The 19697-nt window shown below is 45.1% G+C and overlaps 1 protein-coding gene across 1 annotated transcript in view; it reads right to left on the bottom strand.

Moving 5' to 3' along the window:
• The window catches only part of LOC145337526 (carnitine O-acetyltransferase-like), a 46282-nt gene that overhangs the window by 14696 nt on the left and 11889 nt on the right, over window positions 1-19697 (bottom strand). Inside the window, exons 3-8 of the mRNA XM_080182315.1 lie at window positions 18349-18467; window positions 17578-17631; window positions 14184-14349; window positions 9541-9715; window positions 3699-3877; window positions 1341-1441 (exon numbers count right to left, since the gene is read on the bottom strand). Coding sequence (XP_080038441.1) covers window positions 1341-1441; window positions 3699-3877; window positions 9541-9715; window positions 14184-14349; window positions 17578-17631; window positions 18349-18467 — 794 coding nt within the window. The remainder of the gene's footprint in view (window positions 1-1340; window positions 1442-3698; window positions 3878-9540; window positions 9716-14183; window positions 14350-17577; window positions 17632-18348; window positions 18468-19697) is intronic.

Here is a 19697-nt window from a genome sequence, read left to right as displayed (position 1 = left end):
AACGTTTCAAGTCAGAATGACCCTTCACTGCCTGGATTGGGGAGCATGCCTTATGAGGATAGATTGAGGGAGCTCAGCCTTTTCTCCTTGGAGAGACGAAGGATGACCTGATAGAGGTGTATATGATATTGAGAGGTATTGATCGAGTGGATAGTCACAGGCTTTTTCCCAGGCTGAAATGGTTGCCACAAGAGGACACAGGTTTAAGGTGCTGGAGAGTAGACACAGAGGAGATGTCAAGAGTAAGTTTTTCACTCAGAGAGTTGTGGGTGTGTGGGATGGGCTGCCGGCAACGGTGGTGGAGGCGGATTCAATAGGGTCTTTTAAGAGACTTTTAGATAAGTACATGGAACTTCTTAAGATAGAGGGTTTTGGTAAGCCTAGTAATCTCTAAGGTAAGGATATGTTCAGCAGAACTTTATGGGCCGAAGCACCTGTATTGTGCTGTAATTTTTCTACGTTCTATGTTCATCAAAGTTGCTCTTTTGGAGCTCAACTGCTTTTGCCAAATATAGTAGAAAAATCCTGGATACCACAGATAGAGAAGGTTACAAAAGGGTCCAGTACACAAGTGTATAGACTCACAGGAGAAAGATCAAAGAAAGAAACAGAAAGAAAATTATTTTTATTGTGTTAAACACATGATCTGAGTAGAAAATTTGAATATGATTGCAATCACTCTAATGGCCATTGTGAAATATTTTGTAAATGTTCTTTTAGGTATTTCATGAATAAAGAATATTTTTGCAAAGAAGAAAGAAGTCAGATCTGATCAGACCGGGATTAATGTTGATCTATATTCAAGCTGCTTTGAGGAGTGAAGACTGTGTTTAAAATATCACCTGGTGTTAATATTGCTTTATTACTTCATAAATTCTCTTAATTTATTGCAGCAAAACCCAGCCAAAATTCTGCCTTATCCAGAACGCAAATAAAGGTTCAAGTCATTTGCAGAATGGTAAACATGACATTCCCCTGCTGTCATTCTGAATCATCAGTCTTTGTGCATGCACAGAGCAGGCATTGTGCTCGTTCAGGAGAATTTGGGTAAAAATCTCTACCTGCTCCAATGCTCTCTCAGACTCACTAGTTTTTCCAGCACAACTGCCCTTTTACTCATGCTTACAGCACTCTTGTACCCCTCCCTCCCACTGTAGGATGTCAAAGTGTCCCTTGAATACTACCCAAGAGTTGGTCACCCTGTCAACATCATTAACAGTAAATATTAGTCACTTACGTTAAGACAATTCTCTGTCATCTGCACGCTCTCTCAAGTGCAGATGGTAAGAAAAATACCATTTTAAATAAAAAGGACTTGACTTGGCATTGCACTTTCTTACCAATAATCTAGAACGTGATCCAATATGGTGGCAATGGGTGGACCATCAGCGGAAGACTGTTCATAAATAACACCGCAGGATCCATCCTCGCCAACAATGAACTGTAATGCAATTAGATACTCTTAGATACCCAGTTACAAGGGTTTTAGTTGGAGATTAAATGAGCTGTTGATTTTTTTTAATCATTAAGGTATGATTAACACCAGGTAAAATTTGAGCAGTTAGTTTTCAGCCAGAATCATTGGGATATAAGAAGTAACACTGCTTCCTCTTCAGAGCAGATATTCTAACAATAAGGGAGCCATTGAGTCATTTGGGTACATAGTGGAATGGTTTCTGCATTGAAGGAGCTTCCCACTAAGTCCAAACTCTCCATGGCAAGTTGGGAAATTAGGTTTATTGTGTCTGGCCATTGTGGGCAACCACCAGAGAAGGACTGACCAGGAACGAAGGTAGAGCACTGGAAAGCTCCACAGGCTCACTGGGAAAGAAAGGTGCCATTTCAATCTGGTCGGACCTACGTTTGATGCGGTTCCTACCCACTTTCAGATTAATGATCTTTTATTTAAAAACAACTCAGGAGGAGAAGCAATGGTACAGTGGCATTGTCACTGGACTCTTAAGCCAGAGACCCAGGGTAATGCCCTGAGGTCTCGGGTTCAAATCCCACCACAGCAGATGTGGACATTTGAATTCAATAACAATCTGAAATTTGAAGCCTAAGGTTGATTGTGAAACCACTGTCGATCTCATAGAATCCCACCCATCCCCTACCCCGATATCCCTACATATTTACTAACTAATCCCTCTAACCCACGCATTTCAGGACACTAAGGGGCAATTTTTTAGCATGGCCAGCCAACCTAAACCGCACATCTTTGGACTGTGGGAGGAAACAGGAGCACCCGGAGGAAACCCACGCAGACACGAGGAGAATGTGCAAACTTCACACAGGCAGTGACCCAAGCCCGGGAATTGAACCCAGATCCCTGGAGCTGTGAAACAGTAGTGCTAACCACGTGCTACCGTGTTGTCTACTGCACCGCAGTGCTAACCACCGTGCTACCGATCTGGTTCACTAATGTTCTTTAGGAAAGGAAATTTGTCATCCTTACCTGGTCAGGCCTACACGTGACCTCAGATTCACAGCAAATGTGGTTGATTCTTAAACGCCCTGTGAAAAGGCCTAGCAAGCCACAGTTCAAGGGCAATCAGAGATGGGCAATAAATGCTGGCCCAGCCAGTGACATCCACATTCCATGACCAAATTTAAATCAAAAGGACAAAGCAATAAATGTGACCATGACAACATTGCACATATCCTGGGATCAAAGAATATATATCTCCTGGACTATCTGAACATCTCTTGTCAATTATTGCCAATCTTCCTCTCCATTCTCTGCTCGTTTTCCAAAGGGCCGACTTTTTTAATGATTATTTCTCAGGATGCGTTGTTGGCTTGGCCAGCATTTATTGTCCAGTACTAATTGCCCCTTGGAAAGTTCCATCCTTATGGCATTATGGTGGCATAGTGGTTCGCATCACAGCGCCAGTGACGCGGGTGCAATCACCAGCTTGGGTCACCGTCTGTGCGGAGTCTGCACATTCTCCCCGTGTCTGCATGGGTTTCCTCCGGGTGCTCCGGTTTCCTCCCACAGTCCAAAGGCATGCTGGTTAGGTGCACTGGCCTTGCTAAATTCTCCCTCAGTGTACCCAAACAGGTGCCAGAGTGTGGCGACTAGGGGATTTTCACAGGAACTCCAGTGCAATGTTAATGTAAGCCTATTTGTGACACTAATAATTAATTAATAAATAAATAAAAATGGTGTAAGCTGCCTTCTTGAACCCGCTGTAATCCAAGTGCTGTTCAGGAGGGAGTACAAGGATTTTGACCTGGTGACAATGTAGAATGTTAAGTCAGGATGATGAGTGATTTGGTACGGAGTCCTAACGCTAACCCTCAGGATCGCATATGTTTCAATCATGAGGATTAAAGTCTGTCCCAGCACCAGATTCATGGTGAAACTGCGTGCACTTGGTGAAAATAATGTGTGCCACAGAGGAACCAATATCTGTTAGCCGGGTTAGATAACAGATGGAATTCACTTATCTAACCTCTCACACATGCAGTAATCATGTAAACTGAAGACATTCCACGTACAAAGAACACTGAGCTTCCAAAGGAAATATCTCCCAAGTGTTAGATTTGATATAGAATTTGACATCTATAAGCCTCTGTAAACAGTGATAGGTCTGAATGCTCAATGTTCTTTCATTACGGAAACCATTCCACTCAGGTTACAAAGCAAGTGCATTTTTTTTCTGTGAGAAATGTATAATGGTTTCAGTCAGTTGTACCTGCAGAGTTTTGTCAAACCATCGGTTGCCACTGTTTGAGTAGCTTCCTCCACCATGCAGCATCTGAGCGGCCATACGGCTTGTGTACTTCTCCTCAGAGATCTTCAGGACGGGAGAATCGAGACACACGGTGAAAATACTCTTCTGAATGGCCCGCACGGACTCTCGGTTCAGTTTGTCTGAGGAAGATATTAATCACAGTGTTACAGAAAGGAGAGGAACATTGTGAAGAGGAAAGCATCACTGAAAGCAACACGAGGAGGCCATTCAGCCATCTGTGCCTGCTCCACCATTCCACCAGAGCAAGGGGAGTATGTTCCACAAAAATCGATCAGTGTTAGCCTGAAAGATTCAATCAACTCCCAGCGTCCACACTATTTGTGGGGAGCAAGGGGAAAGAGTTATAGTTTTCAATAATCTGGCTCTAATTGTATCAATTTTAAATAACTCAGCGGTGAGGGTTATTGGGTGAGATTTTCACATCTTGCCCACTCCCAGAGCAGAAATTCCTGCCCGAGGTCACCAACCCTTTCAATGGTTCATCAAATTGTCCGTTCCACCCACAATTACTCTCGTCATGTTTCCTGCGGTGGACGGGACCGGAACATTTACCCCAATGGGGCAGCATGGTGACAGTGGTTAGCACTGCTGCGTCGCAGCACCAGGGACTCAGGTTTGATTTTTGGCTTGGGTCTGTGTGGAGTCTGCACATTCTCCCCATGTCTGCATGGGTTTAGAACAAAGAACAACCCAGCACGGGAAACAGGCCCTTTGGCCCAACGAGCCCGCGCCGCCCCTTCAATAAAGCATTTTCCAACACCTACCCTGCCCTGTCTGTATGTGAATGGTACCCCTAATGTAGCCAGATTCAGTGGAGAATAGTGTAGGGTCAATTTGGTACACCAATCAGCCTAAGAGCACATCTTTGGTGTGTGGGAGGAAACCGGAGCACCCGGAGGAAACCCACGCAACCACAGGGAGAAAGCGCAAACTCCCACAGACACAGGCCTAAATCCATGTATCTGCACAGCTAGCAGTGATAGTCACCGAGCTGTTGTGGTGCCCGTCTGCTGGTCCAGGATTAAGCACACACAACGACACGAAGTACTAGGCCACTCTCGAAACCTCCAAGAGCAGCCCACGCACGACCCACCGTGTGCATGCCCCTCGTTTGACAACAAGGTGGACCGACACCTGCGGATTAAAAGAGACAAAACATTAACATGTAATACTACATTTCCAGTGTCGTCCCGAGGCTCTGACCCTTTTTAATACCGTCTACTATAACCCTCCATGCCTGTTTTGCTCATGTGTCTATCTAAGTAAACCTTAGATAAGTCCAACGTGCCTGCCTCCACCACCTTACTTGGTAGCGCGTTCCATACCCCCATGACCCTTTGCGTGAGAAACCTTCCTCTAGTATCCAAATTATACTTCTCCCCCCTCACCCTTAGATTGTGACCTCTCGTAATTGTCCCCAATCTAGGGAAAAGCCTACCACTGTTGACTCTATCTATTCCCTTCATTATTTTATACACCTCTATCAGATCCCCCCTTAATCTCCGTCTTTTTAAGGAGAAGAGCCCCAGTTTCTCCAACCTTTCCTCGTAACTCAGTCCTTCCATGCCAGGCAACATCCTGGTAAACCTCCTCTGCACCCTCTCCAGAGTCTCCACGTCCTTCCGGTAGTAAGGTGACCAGAACTGGACGCAGTACTCCAAATGTGGCCTAACCAACGTTCTGTACAACTGAAGCTCTTATACTCTATGCCCCTTCCTATAAAGGCTAGCATTCCGTAAGCTTTCTTCACAACCTTCTCTACCTGTGTTGACACCTTCAGAGACTTGTGCACCTGCACTCCCAGGTCCCTCTGTATTTCTATACTCTTAATCAGTCTACCTTTTATCACGTAACTCTTCCCTGCATTATTCCTTCCAAAATGCATCACCTCGCATTTGTCAGGATTAAATTCCATCTGCCATCTATCTGCCCAATATACCAACCTATCTATATCCTGCTGTGTCACCTGACAGCCCTCCTCAGTATCTGCCAATTCTGCCATCTTGGTGTCATCCGCAAACTTGCTGATCACACCACGTACGCCCTCTTCCAAGTTGTTTATATATACTACAAAGAGGAGAGGTCCCAGTACTGAGCCCTGCGGCACACCACTGGTAACTGACCTCCAGCCAGAAAAGGACCCTTCCGCTACTACTCTCTGTCTCCTATTGCCCAGCCAGTTTTCAATCCACCTAGCTACCTGTCCTTGTATCCCATGTGCCTTAACCTTTTCTACCAGCCTACCATGAGGGACTTTGTCAAACGCCTTACTGAAATCCATATAGATGACATCAACGGCTCATCCTTCGTCAACCGTTTTTGTCACCTCCTCGAAGAATTCTACCAGATTCGTAAGGCAAGACCTCCCCCGAACAAAGCCATATTGCGTATCCCTAATCAGATTGCAACGCTCCAAATGCGTACACATCCTATCCCTAAGAATTTTTTCCAATAATTTCCCTACCACCGATGTCAAACTCACTGGTCTATAATTACCAGGGTTATCCCTACTGCCCTTTTTAAACAGTGGTACCACATTAGCTACCCTCCAGTCCTCTGGGACCTCACCTGTGTCCAAGGAAGAGACAAAGATTTGCATCAGAGGCCCAGCAATTTCATCTTTCGCCTCCCTAAGCAGCCTAGGATAAATACATCAGGCCCCGGAGCTTTATCAGTTTTTATGCTACCTAAAAACCTTAGCACTTCCTCCCTCGTAATGGATATTTCCTTCCACTGATCTACAGCTCCCTCCAAGACATTACACGACACCGAACCCCTCTCCATCGTGAATACCGACGCAAAGTATTCATTCAGGATCTCCCCCATTCCCTCAGACTCGATACATAGCTCCCCTCCTTTGTCCCTAAGAGGACCAATTTTCCCTCTAACCACTCTCTTGCTCCTAATATAAGAGTAAAATGCTTTTGGATTTTCCTTAATCCTATCCGCCAAAGCCATTTCATGCCCTCTTTTCGCCCTTCTAACTCCCCTTTTTAGCTCCCTCCTACTCTCTCTATATTCCTCCAGTGCACTCTCCGTTCCCAGTTGTTTCGACCTAACATATGCCTCCCTCTTCTTCCTGACCAAGTCTTTGATACCCCCCGTAATCCACAGCTCTCTAATCCTGCCTTTCCCATCCTTCCTCTTTGCCGGCACATGCCTTTCCTGCAACATTATCAGTTTGCCCTTGAAAACCTCCCACTTACCCACCGTGGACTTGCCAGCTAACAACCCCTCCCAATCAGTGTCCTTCAGCTCCCTCCTAGTCTGGCTATAGCTCGCCTTCCCCCAGTTCAGCACCCTCCCCTTCGGACGGCACTCATCCCTTTCCATTTTTATCCTAAAGTAGACAGACTTGTGATCATTGTTAGCCACATGTTCACCTACCTCAACCACCTGCCCCGGCTCATTACCCAACACTAAATCCAGTATAGCCCCCTCCCTAGTCGGGCTAGTTACGTACTGCTCCAGGGACCCTTCCAACACACATTTTACAAACTCCTCTCCCTCCGTACCCCCAGCTCTAAGCACCTTCCAATCCACTCCAGGAAGATTAAAGTCACCCACTACAACCACCTTATTCTTTCTGCACCTATCTAAAATGCCTCTGCAAATACCTTCCTCCACTGACCTCGGGCTGTTGGGTGGCCTATAGTATACCCCTAGCATTGTAATCTCTCCCTTTTTATTCCTCAACTCCACCCACAGCGACTCAATCCCTAACTCCTCCATATTATCCTCCCTCTGCACTGCTGTGATGTCCTCCTTTACTAACAGCGCCACCCCACCACCTCTCTTCAACCCTCCTCTGTCACACCTAAAACACTTATACCCAGGAACATTCAGCTGCCAATCCTGCCCTTCCCGTAACCACGTCTCCGTTACTGCCACCACATCTAACCTCCTCACAAACATCAAGGCCCTAAGCTCATCCGTCTTACCTGTCACACTCCTTGCACTGAAACAGACGCAGTCCAACCCACCAGGGCCACTCAGAACCTCCTTCTCCCTGATAATTTTCCTTTCACCCAAACCTACCCTATCACCCAACTCACTCCCGACCCCAGTGTCTAATGAGCTATCAGTCTCATCCCCACCCCCCCTCCCTATTAGTTTAAACCCTGCCTAAACACTCCAGCTAACCTCCCAGCTAAGATATTTGTCCCTCTCGCATTCAAATTCTCCCCATCCCTCCTGTAGTTGCCCTTCTCTCACAAATACTTCCCAGTGGTCTACAAAAGTAAAGCCCTCTACCTTGCACCAATCCCTCAACCATGCATTCAGCTGCATGATCTTGTTATTCCTAGCCCTGCTGGTACTAGGCAGCAGCCCAGAGAATGCCACCCTGGAGGTCCTGCTCTTCAGTTTGGACCCCAACTCCCTAAATTGCCTGCGTACATCTGCCCTATTCTGCCTTCCTACGTCCCTCTCCCCTGCATGTATTATTACCTCTGCCTGGGTCCCCTCCCCTTTCAAAATTCCCTCTATTCTTTCCGATATGTCCTGTACCCCTGCTCCAGGGAGGCAGACCACCATCCTGGAGTCATGCTTCTGCCCACAGAACCTCCTGTCAATTCCTTTGACCCTCCCATCCCCTACCACTATCACATTGCCAGCCCCCTTCCGTCCCTCTGACTCATTCTGGCCCTCCTGTCTATCCTTTTGTGCCCCTGTCGATGAATTTTGGGGGGCCACTGGGGTGGTCTGTGGACCAGGACTATTCTTCTTCTTCCTCTTAACAGTTGTCCACCCATCTTGCTCCTCAGCCCCTGGGACCTCCTCTTGCTCATGGTTCCTAGCCATTAACTCCTCATTCTCCCCGACCAGAAACACATCCTCTAAACACACCTCTAGTTGCCTGACCCGGGCCCTCAAGCGCTGCAGCTCTAAACATTTGACGCAGATGTGGGCCTTCGGGAGACGCGATGCCTCCAAGAACTCCCACATATGGCACCTAACACAGCTAACGCTCCTCCCCATAGCCCCTGCCATGTCCCAACCTCACCTGGGTTTGTATGTGCTGAAACGCAACCCAGGAAAGATGGAAACTGCAACTCACCTTCTCTAAGCCTGCTCTCACCTAAGCCCAGCGAGCCAAAGCCCTTATAACTCTCACTCAGCTCCCCACTCACTCCGCTGCCCGCTCCCGACGCTGCCCGCTGTCTATCGCTACCTTCTTTTTATACCCCCCGCTCTCCCTTCCCGACTAGCCCCTCGCCTAACTTCCGGCACGGAAGTAAAATGCACAGACAGAAAGCCGGCGAAACCGGAAGTGCAGTCAGAAAGCGTTTTAAAGTAAATCCAACACTCACCAAGGCCACCAGGTACACTGCTCCGGAGAACAATGAGGTGGATCCACGGGTGAGTATCAGATTTATACCCCCCACTCTCCCTTCCCGACTAGCCCCTCGCCTAACTTCCAGCAAGGAAGTAAAATGCACAGACAGAAACCCCGTGAAACCGGTTTCCTCCAGGTGCTCCAGTGTCCACCCACAGCTTGAAAGACGTGCTGGTTAAGTGGATTGGCTGTGCTAAATTCTCCCTCAGTGTACCCGAACAGGCGCTGGAATGTGGCGACGAAGGAATTTTCACAGTAACTTCATTACGGTGTTAATGTAAGCCTACTTGTGATGAATAAATAAACTTTAATATGTGAATGTTTTATAGAAATTAAAAGTGAAGCATGGAATTACAAACTGTTCCGTTATTTTTCAGAAGTTAGTATATAAAAAACCAATCAGATGCATCTCTTTTCAACACTCTAATCATTGCACTACTCTACCTTTCATGAGGGTATTGTAGGCATGTCCCCAGGTGTTCCTGTGGTCACTGGTGAGCACTCCCAGTGGCTCCTTGTCCGTTTTCCAGGAGAAATTCCTGATTTGTTGCAGTTGCATGTGAATCTGATCCACGGTGAGAGGGGAGCCGTCACTGTTGTATACATCGAGGTGAAAGAACTGCAGGAGGAAGTAGCAACCAAGTTTAGTGGCAACCATCAACAAGGGCAGAGAAATCCAGAGACACAGGGTGGAATTTTCCCAGAATTCGGAAAAGGATGAGAGCGGCTGGAAAAAGCAGCATTGAAGCTGCTGACAACAATGATTGCTTTCTCCCACACTTAGAAAAAACACATCAAGGAGTGATTCCATTGACATATCATCGGCCATTTATTCAGCAATTTAGTCCACTGAGTGGCATATTCGCAGGCTGCACCAGCACAAAAGAGTTGACCCTCAAGTTCTCCCAGCCCAATCTCCCTCTACCCACCCAGCATTGCCCTCAGCACTGTCCCTGGAAGAATTACTAATAATCTGCACTGAATTACACTGTGACACAGTCTCAGAATTACCAATAATCTGCACTGAATTACACTGCAACACAGTCTCAGAATTACCAAGAATCTGCACTGAATTACACTGCGACACAGTCTCAGAATTACCAAGAATCTGCACTGAATTACACTGCAACACAGTCTCAGAATTACCAATAATCTGCACTGAATTACACTGCAACACAGTCTCAGAATTACCAATAATCTGCACTGAATTACACTGCGACACAGTCTCAGAATTACCAAGAATCTGCACTGAATTACACTGCAACACAGTCTCAGAATTACCAATAATCTGCACTGAATTACACTGCGACACAGTCTCAGAATTACCAATAATCTGCACTGAATTACACTGCGACACAGTCTCAGAATTACCAATAATCTGCACTGAATTACACTGCGACACAGTCTCAGAATTACCAATAATCTGCACTGAATTACACTGCGACACAGTCTCAGAATTACCAAGAATCTGCACTGAATTACACTGCAACACAGTCTCAGAATTACCAATAATCTGCACTGAATTACACTGCAACACAGTCTCAGAATTACCAAGAATCTGCACTGAATTACACTGCAACACAGTCTCAGAATTACCAATAATCTGCACTGAATTACACTGCGACACAGTCTCAGAATTACCAATAATCTGCACTGAATTACACTGCGACACAGTCTCAGAATTACCAAGAATCTGCACTGAATTACACTGCAACACAGTCTCAGAATTACCAAGAATCTGCACTGAATTACACTGCAACACAGTCTCAGAATTACCAAGAATCTGCACTGAATTACACTGCGACACAGTCTCAGAATTACCAAGAATCTGCACTGAATTACACTGCAACACAGTCTCAGAATTACCAATAATCTGCACTGAATTACACTGCGACACAGTCTCAGAATTACCAAGAATCTGCACTGAATTACACTGCAACACAGTCTCAGAATTACCAAGAATCTGCACTGAATTACACCGCAACACAGTCTCAGAATTACCAAGAATCTGCACTGAATTACACTGCGACACAGTCTCAGAATTACCAAGAATCTGCACTGAATTACACTGCAACACAGTCTCAGAATTACCAATTACCTTCTCAGACTAACATTGTAAGCAGTATCAAAATTCTGTGAAATCCGAGGATAGTAGAATTTGGAAGGAGTTACTACAATTCAAGATGTAAAGCCCATCAATTCTACACACCCAAAGTATATTCTAGTGGTTCCAATATTTTCCTTTCTTCCCCTGAAATGGAGGAGGAAGATATTTAAAAATGATCACTTTTGCAGTTCTCATAAACATAGCTCAAGATCACCATCTACTGGCAGCAAATGACAAATATGCCAAAGGGACGAATTTTACTATTAGAAACTGAACAGTGTAATTCCCGGCAGTGGCTGTTGTTGACATGTGGAACTTCAAGTGAAACCACCTTAAGTAAATCAGAGTTTCCTGTTTTACAACCAATGTAAATACCCTAGTTATGGTCTGTAGAAACTTTCTTGTCACAAAAGTAACATTATGCTTTTGCAATACTGTGCATGCCTAAAATGCTATATTTGTAAATAAAACTACATTCATTTACACATGGTGGCACAGAGGGGCAGCACGGTGGCACAGTGGTTAGCACTGCTGCCTCATCTAACCAGGGATGTGGGTTCGATTCCCAAATTGGGTACCTGTTTGTGTGGAGTTTGCACATTTCCCTTCAAGTCTTTGTGGACTTCCTTCAGGTGCTCCGGTTTCCTCCCACATTCTGAAAGACGTGCTGGTTAGGATGCATTGGCCCGAACAGCCGCCGGACTGTGGCGACTAGGGGAATTTCACAGTAACTTCATTGCAGTGTTCATGTCAGCCTTACTTGTGATTAATAAATTAATTTTAACTTTACTTTAAAAATAAAATGAATTTAAAAACGTTATATTATGCTCACTCTTTCCATCCCCCCCTTTCTCACTGACCCTCATGCTCTTCACCTCTCCCACTCAATGTCTCACCTGGTTGCCATCGATCGTACTCATTGATCCTATTTGGCACAGCGACCAGGAGAGGATTAGCCAGTAACCAGGGGATCTGATAGTAGGAGAGTTGGTGAGAGGAATGGTCGATTAGTCATTGGGCTCATCAAGTCTTCATCGACTGAGGACTGAGGATCCCAACCAGACCCTTTCCTGTAACCCCACATATTTATCCTATCAATCCCTCTCACCTGCACATCTTCGGACATTAAGGGACAATTATCATGGCCAGTCCACCTAACCCACACATCTTTGGAGTGTGGGAGGAAACCTACGCAGACACCAGGAGGATGTGCAAACTCTACACAGACAGTAACCCAAGGCCAGAATCGAACCCAGGTCCCTGGCGTTGTGAGGCAGCAGTGCTAACCACTGTGCCATCGTGCCATGATGTTAACGGAGAAGTCCCAGTGGAAAACATAAATCCCAGTGGTAAACACAAAGTAACACCACAGCGTAAAAACAGAACAATTTAAAACAAGGCCACTTAAAATGGGGACTTACTGTACAATCGTCCTGATTTTAACCTAACCATATTAACTTAATGGGGATAGTTCAGCCAGAGACCACCTTGACTCTATCCAATTTTTCACTGGGATGTTTTGGCCACAACTGGGGGTCAAAGTCCAAAATCTCAGGCTTGGCAAATCATGTTGCTGTACATCAATGAACAGTTAATCCAGCGTGGCCAAAGCTACCCATAGGCTGGGAGCCAGGAACATCATCTCGATATGAGGTTGCCTGGACCTCATTAAAAAGCAATTTCTATTGTTTGTTTGAGAAGTCATCGAGCTGAAGAATGTGATTCAGTGAACCGTGCAGAAAAGGAAAGCTTTGGTTTTAATTCTAGGTGTGATGAGTTAGCCAAGTTCAGTATGGGCGTTTCTCTGGGTTATAAATAGTTGCAATGCCTCTGAGATGTGAAGGTGATATTGCTTGTGATGTTTGTTTTTGATGCTTAAGTTGGTGAAAATATTTATGTTCATGGATTTTTGCAGGCAGGACCAAGTTCAGCTATGTTTCACTCACGTTAAGTAGTCTGCTGGTATTTACTTGTCCAACTCACACATGAAAAATGGCCATTTACTGAAGCATAGCCAGAAGGAGGAAGACATACATGAAAAAAAAAGATAAAGGCAAAATACTGTGGACGCTAGAATCAGAAACAAAAAACAGAAATTCTGGAAAATCTCAACAGATCTGACAGCATCTGTAGTGAGAAAATAGAACCAACTTTTCGAGTCTGGATGACCCTTCGTCAGAGCTGAAGACAATGAAAAATCAGACAAGATTTATACTATGAAGGTGAGCTGGGGGAGTGTTGTAATTGGTAGGACTGGAATAGACAAAAAGACAAAGGGAGTGTAAATGGTGATGATAAAGGCTAAGAATGGTACTAATAGCGTCCAATAAGAGATTGGAATGTGCAAATGGCGGAACAAAGGTGCAGGATGTCAAAGGACAACCTAAGGTATGTGTCAATTAGCCCTAGTGAGGTGAGAGGTTGGAAAACAAGATGGGAAGTGAGATTTTAGAAATAGAAAAATAAAAATATGAATATTAAGGAAGAAAAATGGATGAATGAGGTGAAGAAGAAAGGAAATAAAATAAATGGAAATGGGGTGAAAATAGAAGAGTTCATACTCTGAAGATGTTGAACTCAGTGATTAGTCCAGAAGGCTTAAAGTGCCCAAAGGGCTGGGTTAGGAGGGATGGGATCCCAGGGATGGAACAGGGAGGAAAAGAAAAATGTGTAATCCTACCACCAACATTAGTCTCTTATCATTCACAATAGCACAGTTTGCAACCTTAGGGTATTCCAAAATGTTTTACAGCAAGCAATACACTATTGAAACGTAATCACTGTTGTAAACAGCCCATTTATACAAGGCAAGATCCCACAAATGTCTTCGTGATTCTGAGCGGTGTTTTCCTGCTGTTGGGCCGAGCGTTAAATATTGCCCAAAAATGTACCTTGTGGAGCAATCAACGAGGCAATTGCAGGAGGATGAAACGTTTCAGACAAAACTATTCATGTTAGCATTGGCTTTTCTGGACTGTACCTGGAAGTTGCGGACCACTGTGACATGAGCTGGTGGGTTCCTCGTGCAGCCGTAGTTGATCAAAGTGTCATGTTTGGATCCTGGGATACGGCAGGATGACAGGATTTTGGAGTACAGATCCATGCAGAGGGGTTTGCCTCTCATATACTCAGTTGGAAGAGTTTTGCTAAAATAAAGACAAAGTTCTTAGACACGGTGGCCAGAATCTTACACTGATGGGGTGGGTGGGCGAGCGCCCGAAATGGAAGCACATGACCTCATCGTGCAATCATGTAATATTTCAGTCAGTGAGCTTGCAGGAGTTGGAAGCTTGTCCGTCAACAACCAATTTTATTCATTAAGGGGCCGAGTGAACACAATTTTACACGGCATGTTTGCTTTTACGGTGGAACTAATTGAACAGGCGCCTTTACGTTGTGGCTTCCACCCCGATCCAGGGTGGAATGAACTGTCAGGGCGGAATAGAATTAACAGCCCTGGGAGCTGAGGCCTGCATTTGATTTTGCTGCCTAGGCAATCATGGATTAGCTTTAACATTGCTATTTATGTTTCAGGAGCCAGCATCTCCCTGAGACAGCTCTGCAATGGCTGTCTTCCCCCGAGGGAGTGCATTAGACATGCCAACCCATTTGCTCCCTGTTCTTGGTGTCCACCCTCACTGGGAGCACTCAGTCTTTCACAGAGCATGTTTCACACTGGATGGCTGTTCATTGGCCAGCCAGTGTGATGTTGCACTCCTGGGCTGACTGCAGTCAGGAACGCTTTCCACATCAGCTTCCGAGTGACTGTACATTGGAAAATTCAGGCTCGTGTCCAAATAAAATGGCTTGAAACATAGGGGGCACGGGTGAAAGAAACAACACTTTTAACTGAAAAAGAACACTGGGCCTTTTGGTTGCCGGCTTTAGAGAATCCAACCAGTCGTCTTTGAGCACGGAGACACAGATAGAACTTACAGGCTGGTATTAAAAATATCTAAAGAGCCAGATTAGATCTGGAAGAAAGCTCCTTGACACAGATTTTAAAAGACCAGGAGCAGAAAATGCTGTTTTATTCAGTGAGCTGTGAAGATCTGGACCGTAATATCATAGGAGCCAGAAGTCAGCCATTTGGGCCATCGGGTCTGCTCCACCATTCAATGAGATGATGACTGATCTGATGTGATAATCCTCAATTCCAACTTCCCGCTTTATCCCCATAATCCTTCATTCCCTTACTGATTAAAAATCTGCTGATTTCAGCCTTGAACATAGCTTAAGTTTATTATTAGTGTCACAAGTGGGCTTACATTAACACTGCAATGAAGTTACTGTGAAAATCCCCTAGTCGCTACACTCTGGCGCCTGTTCAGGTACACTGGGGGAGAATTTAGCACGGCCAATGCACTGAACCAGCACGTCTTTTGGACTGTGGGAGGAAACTGGAGTATGCGGAGGAAACCCACGCAGACACGGGGAGAACGTGCAGATTCAGCACAGACAGTGACCCAAGCTGGGAATCGAACCCAGGTCCCTGGTGCTGTCAAGCATCAGTGCTAACCACTGTGCCATCGTGCTGCCCCACATTTAATGACATAGCTAATGATCCAGCCCTTAGAGCTCTCTACGGTAAAGAATTCCAGATTCACACCCTCTGAGAAAAGAAATTCCTCCTCATCTTTGTTTTAAAAGGGGACCCTTTACTTTGAGATTCTGCCCTGTAGTCCCGCAAGGGGAAACAACCCCTCAGTATCAGGACTGTGCTGCCTGAGCAGGCAGTGGGAAGTGTGCAAATTTCAGAAGGGAATTAGATAAATATCCAAAGGGGAGAAAAACGTAGGGCTATGGGGAAAAGGCAGCAGAATGGGACAAATTGGGTAGCTCCTTTAAAGTGCCAGCACAGACAGGATGGGCTGAATGGCTACCCTCTGTGCTGTGTGAATCCGTGAATTAATCCTCTTAGTTAATCATGAATGATTGTCATAATCCAATTTGGCTTCTTGAAATTAAAATCCATCCGGTAAAAGATTCACGGCAAGAAGACTTCACCTTGCAAACCCATCCAGAAGAACAAGGGCAGCAGATTTCTGGGAGCACCACCACCTCGAAGTTCCCTCCAAGTCACTCACTGTCCTCCCTGGAAATGTATCGGCTGTTCCTTCACTGTCGTTGGGTCAAAATCCTGCAACTTCCTCTCTAGCAGCACTCTGGGTGTGCCTACACCAAAAGGACTGCAGCGATTCAAGAGCGGAGCTCACCACCACCTTCTCAAACAAGGAATGGGCAATAAATGCTGGACTAGCCAGCAAAGCCTGTACCCCATGAATAAATAAAAATAAATAATGTTGTTGCAATGATCTATCACCATCTGTGCAGCTTGATTGAGCCCATTAGTTTCCAGTAGTTTTCCTCAATTTATTTTATCAGTCCTCGGGATGTAGGCACAATGTGTAAAAAACAAAAATCCTTCCTCATCTCCACTCTTGTTCATTTTCCAATCACCTTAAATTTCTTTCCTCTGGTTACTGATCTTCCTGCCAATGGAAACAGTTCCTGCTTATTTACTAAAACTCCTCATCGTGCTGACTCCCAAACATTCCTAAGTTAAAAATAAAGAGCTTGTCTGACTGGTTCCCCCACATTCCCAACTGTAGTTATTACCGGCCTGGTCCTGTTGTGTTGTCAACAACTGCAAAGAATCACATGGATAAGGGGACCAGAAAGGGCCATGGAAGCAGATTTAATTATTTCCTTCAAATTGGATAAATACTTGAAAAAGAAAACATTCATATGGCCACAGGGAAAGTGTAGGGGAATGAGACAGATTCATTCAAATGGGCTGAATGATCTGTTTCTGTGCTGCATCGTTCTACAATTCTAGGAAATCAACTACTGCTGAAGGCAGAATGTTAGATATCCCCATGCAAAGTCTGATAATTGTGCAATTAAAATAATGCATGTTTGCATTTTATAGATCATTATTTAACAGTGCATGTGGAAGGGATGTGCAGTGTGATTGATACACTGGGATGGCCCAGATTTTCCAGCTCCCCCTGCTTCAGTGATTATTCTGGCAGTAGAAGAGCTCTCCATTCCACAGGATTTTCCAGTCCTGCTGAAGTTTACAGCATTTTGTTATGGCCCGCTGGTTGCCTGGTGCTGAGGTACCTGACACCAAGGCTGGAGCTTTACCACGTCACCCACCATGGAACTGGAGTGGGCAAGGGTCTGACAACAGAAATCTCTGTGACCTCAAGCAGGAGCTTCTGGTCTTGCCTGAGCGAGGCCGTAAAGTCCTGAACTAAGGATCACCCTTGGCGAGCCTGGAAGTTCCCACTTCAAGTCTTCCAAGAAGCGTGCTCCCATTGGTATCCATCGAATTTTGGGAAAGCCCTCTGGAATTTGGGAAAACTTACCTGTCAACCTTAGACTTGAAGTCGAGAACTCCAGCGATTAGTTTGGCTGCAAATCTGAGGGAGGAGAGGAACCACAATGAGAAAATAAAGCTTGACTGAATGGCTAAACTACCCTGACATTGGGGCAGGAGGGAACGGAGAGAGAGATCTTCAATTGTCAACACCAACTTAAATATATAAACAAACACAGAAGGAGAATTAGTGACTAGATTTTTCAGAAATGTTAATTAACAGATGAACACTGTTAGAACAAAGGAGGAAATAATCTTGGGACGAGTTATTTAATCGCTTGATTAAGGAAAGTCATTGAGGTTTATATAATTATGAGGGACATAGATTGGGTAGATAGGATGAAACTTTTTCCCCTTAGTAGAGGGATCAATAACCAGGGGGCATAGATTTAAGGTGAGGGGGAGGAGATTTAGAGGGGATTTGAGGAAAAACATTTTAACCCGGATGGTGGTGGAATCTGGAACTCACTGTCTGAAAGGGTGCAGCAGTGCTAACCAGTGTGTCAACCTATATACAAACAGAAGCATTTTCTCAACAAAAAGACATAGGAGGAGAAAAGAAAAGGGATGCAGGAGATCAGACAAACTGATAAATGCTGACAGGCTGGTTCAGCCGGCAATGTTAAATGCTGGCAATGCGTTGACCTTTATCTCTGGGGGTGATGGTGGGGGGGAGGTGGGGGACGGCAAGGCTGCCAGTTGATGAGCTACGAGTGAGCAATTGGACCATTGCCAGCATTTGAGTGGTGCCTTTTCATACCTGAGCTGTCCTTTCCAGTCATTGTAGTCCTGTTTGGGCAGAACCACAGCCGGGTTCGAATGAACAGCCAGGGGAAGCCGACAGTCCAGATAAGCATTCTGGAGCCACCAATCCGTAAGCTGAAACAGAAGCAGAGAGAGCGCGATGGCACAGAGGAATGAGAAAGGGTGCAGGTAACAAACCAAGAGTGAGAGACAAAGGCTCATATCCAGTGATGCGAGGTGTTGGTACTGATGAGAAATGGTAGCTTTATTCAGGAAACATTGAATAAGGGGTGCTAGGCATTACCACTGATGCAGTGTGTGACGATACTGTACCTTTGAGAAATCATGTTCCTTTGCAGAAAGTTCCTGGCAGGTCCTGGAAGGTGTTGGCACTGAGATGTCTGTAAGAGGTGTCCTCTAACTGTATCTGAAGCAGTATATTTAACATCATGTTGATTTTAATGTGGATTAATACAAGGTTTTTAATGATCCCCTGGGATTGCTGAGTGGAGTTTCATTGACAGTTGATGTCATGTGGCTAGGGACAGCTTGTACTTCACAGTAAAGTCCAAGCTTTTAGTTTCACTTTTCAGTAATAGTGGCATGAAGTGAACAGAATCAACATTGCTGTTTCTTTCTCTCTGGAGTTGGAGTTTTAGTTTTCTCAATTGCTGTTATAAGCTGGTGGAGGCAGACAGTGTCTCTGTCTCTGTTTCTCTCTCTCTCTCCCCCTCTCTCCCCCGAGGCTTTTTGGAAAGTTCCAGGACTGGGAAGCCTTGGAGATTTACTCCAACATTCAAAGGACAAATTCACAGCAGGTGTTAAAAAGCTAAATACCCAACATCACGTGAGCAGACTTACTTTTTTGTGCCAAGTCTGAGAGAGGTACATGTTTGTGGGATGGTGTTTGACTTGGAACATAGATAGCTAGCTGTTAAGGTTTATACTGTGTTATGTTTGAATTTTGCAATTGGTAAAAGTTCTGCTTAAATAAACTTTGTTTGATAAAAGCTTCCTAGTGGTCATTCGAATCATACCTGGAGTGAAACACCTTATGCTCACCCTGATGCCAAAATCAAATATAAAAACTTGGGGTCTAGGCTATCTTATGGTTTAGGCTATCTTTATAAACCATTTTGGAGTTCCTGGCTCTTAACAAGTGAGAGGAAAATGAAATTTTAACTTCTGTTATGTGACATTAATGGGATGGATAATAGGGTAGCACAGTGACACAGTGGGGTAGCACAGTGACACAGTGGGGTAGCACTGCTCTCTCACTGCCTTAGATGACTGTGTGGAGTTTGTCCGTTCTCATGTGTCTGCGTGAGTTTCCTCCGAATGCTCCAGTTTCCTCCCACGGTCCGA

This window comes from Carcharhinus amblyrhynchos, unplaced genomic scaffold (assembly GCF_965287045.1).
Source record: "Carcharhinus amblyrhynchos unplaced genomic scaffold, sCarAmb.v2.hapA scaffold_52, whole genome shotgun sequence".
NCBI lineage: Eukaryota > Metazoa > Chordata > Chondrichthyes > Carcharhiniformes > Carcharhinidae > Carcharhinus > Carcharhinus amblyrhynchos.
Note: the sequence above shows the minus strand (reverse complement) of the source record. Positions and strands in the feature narration are given on the sequence as shown.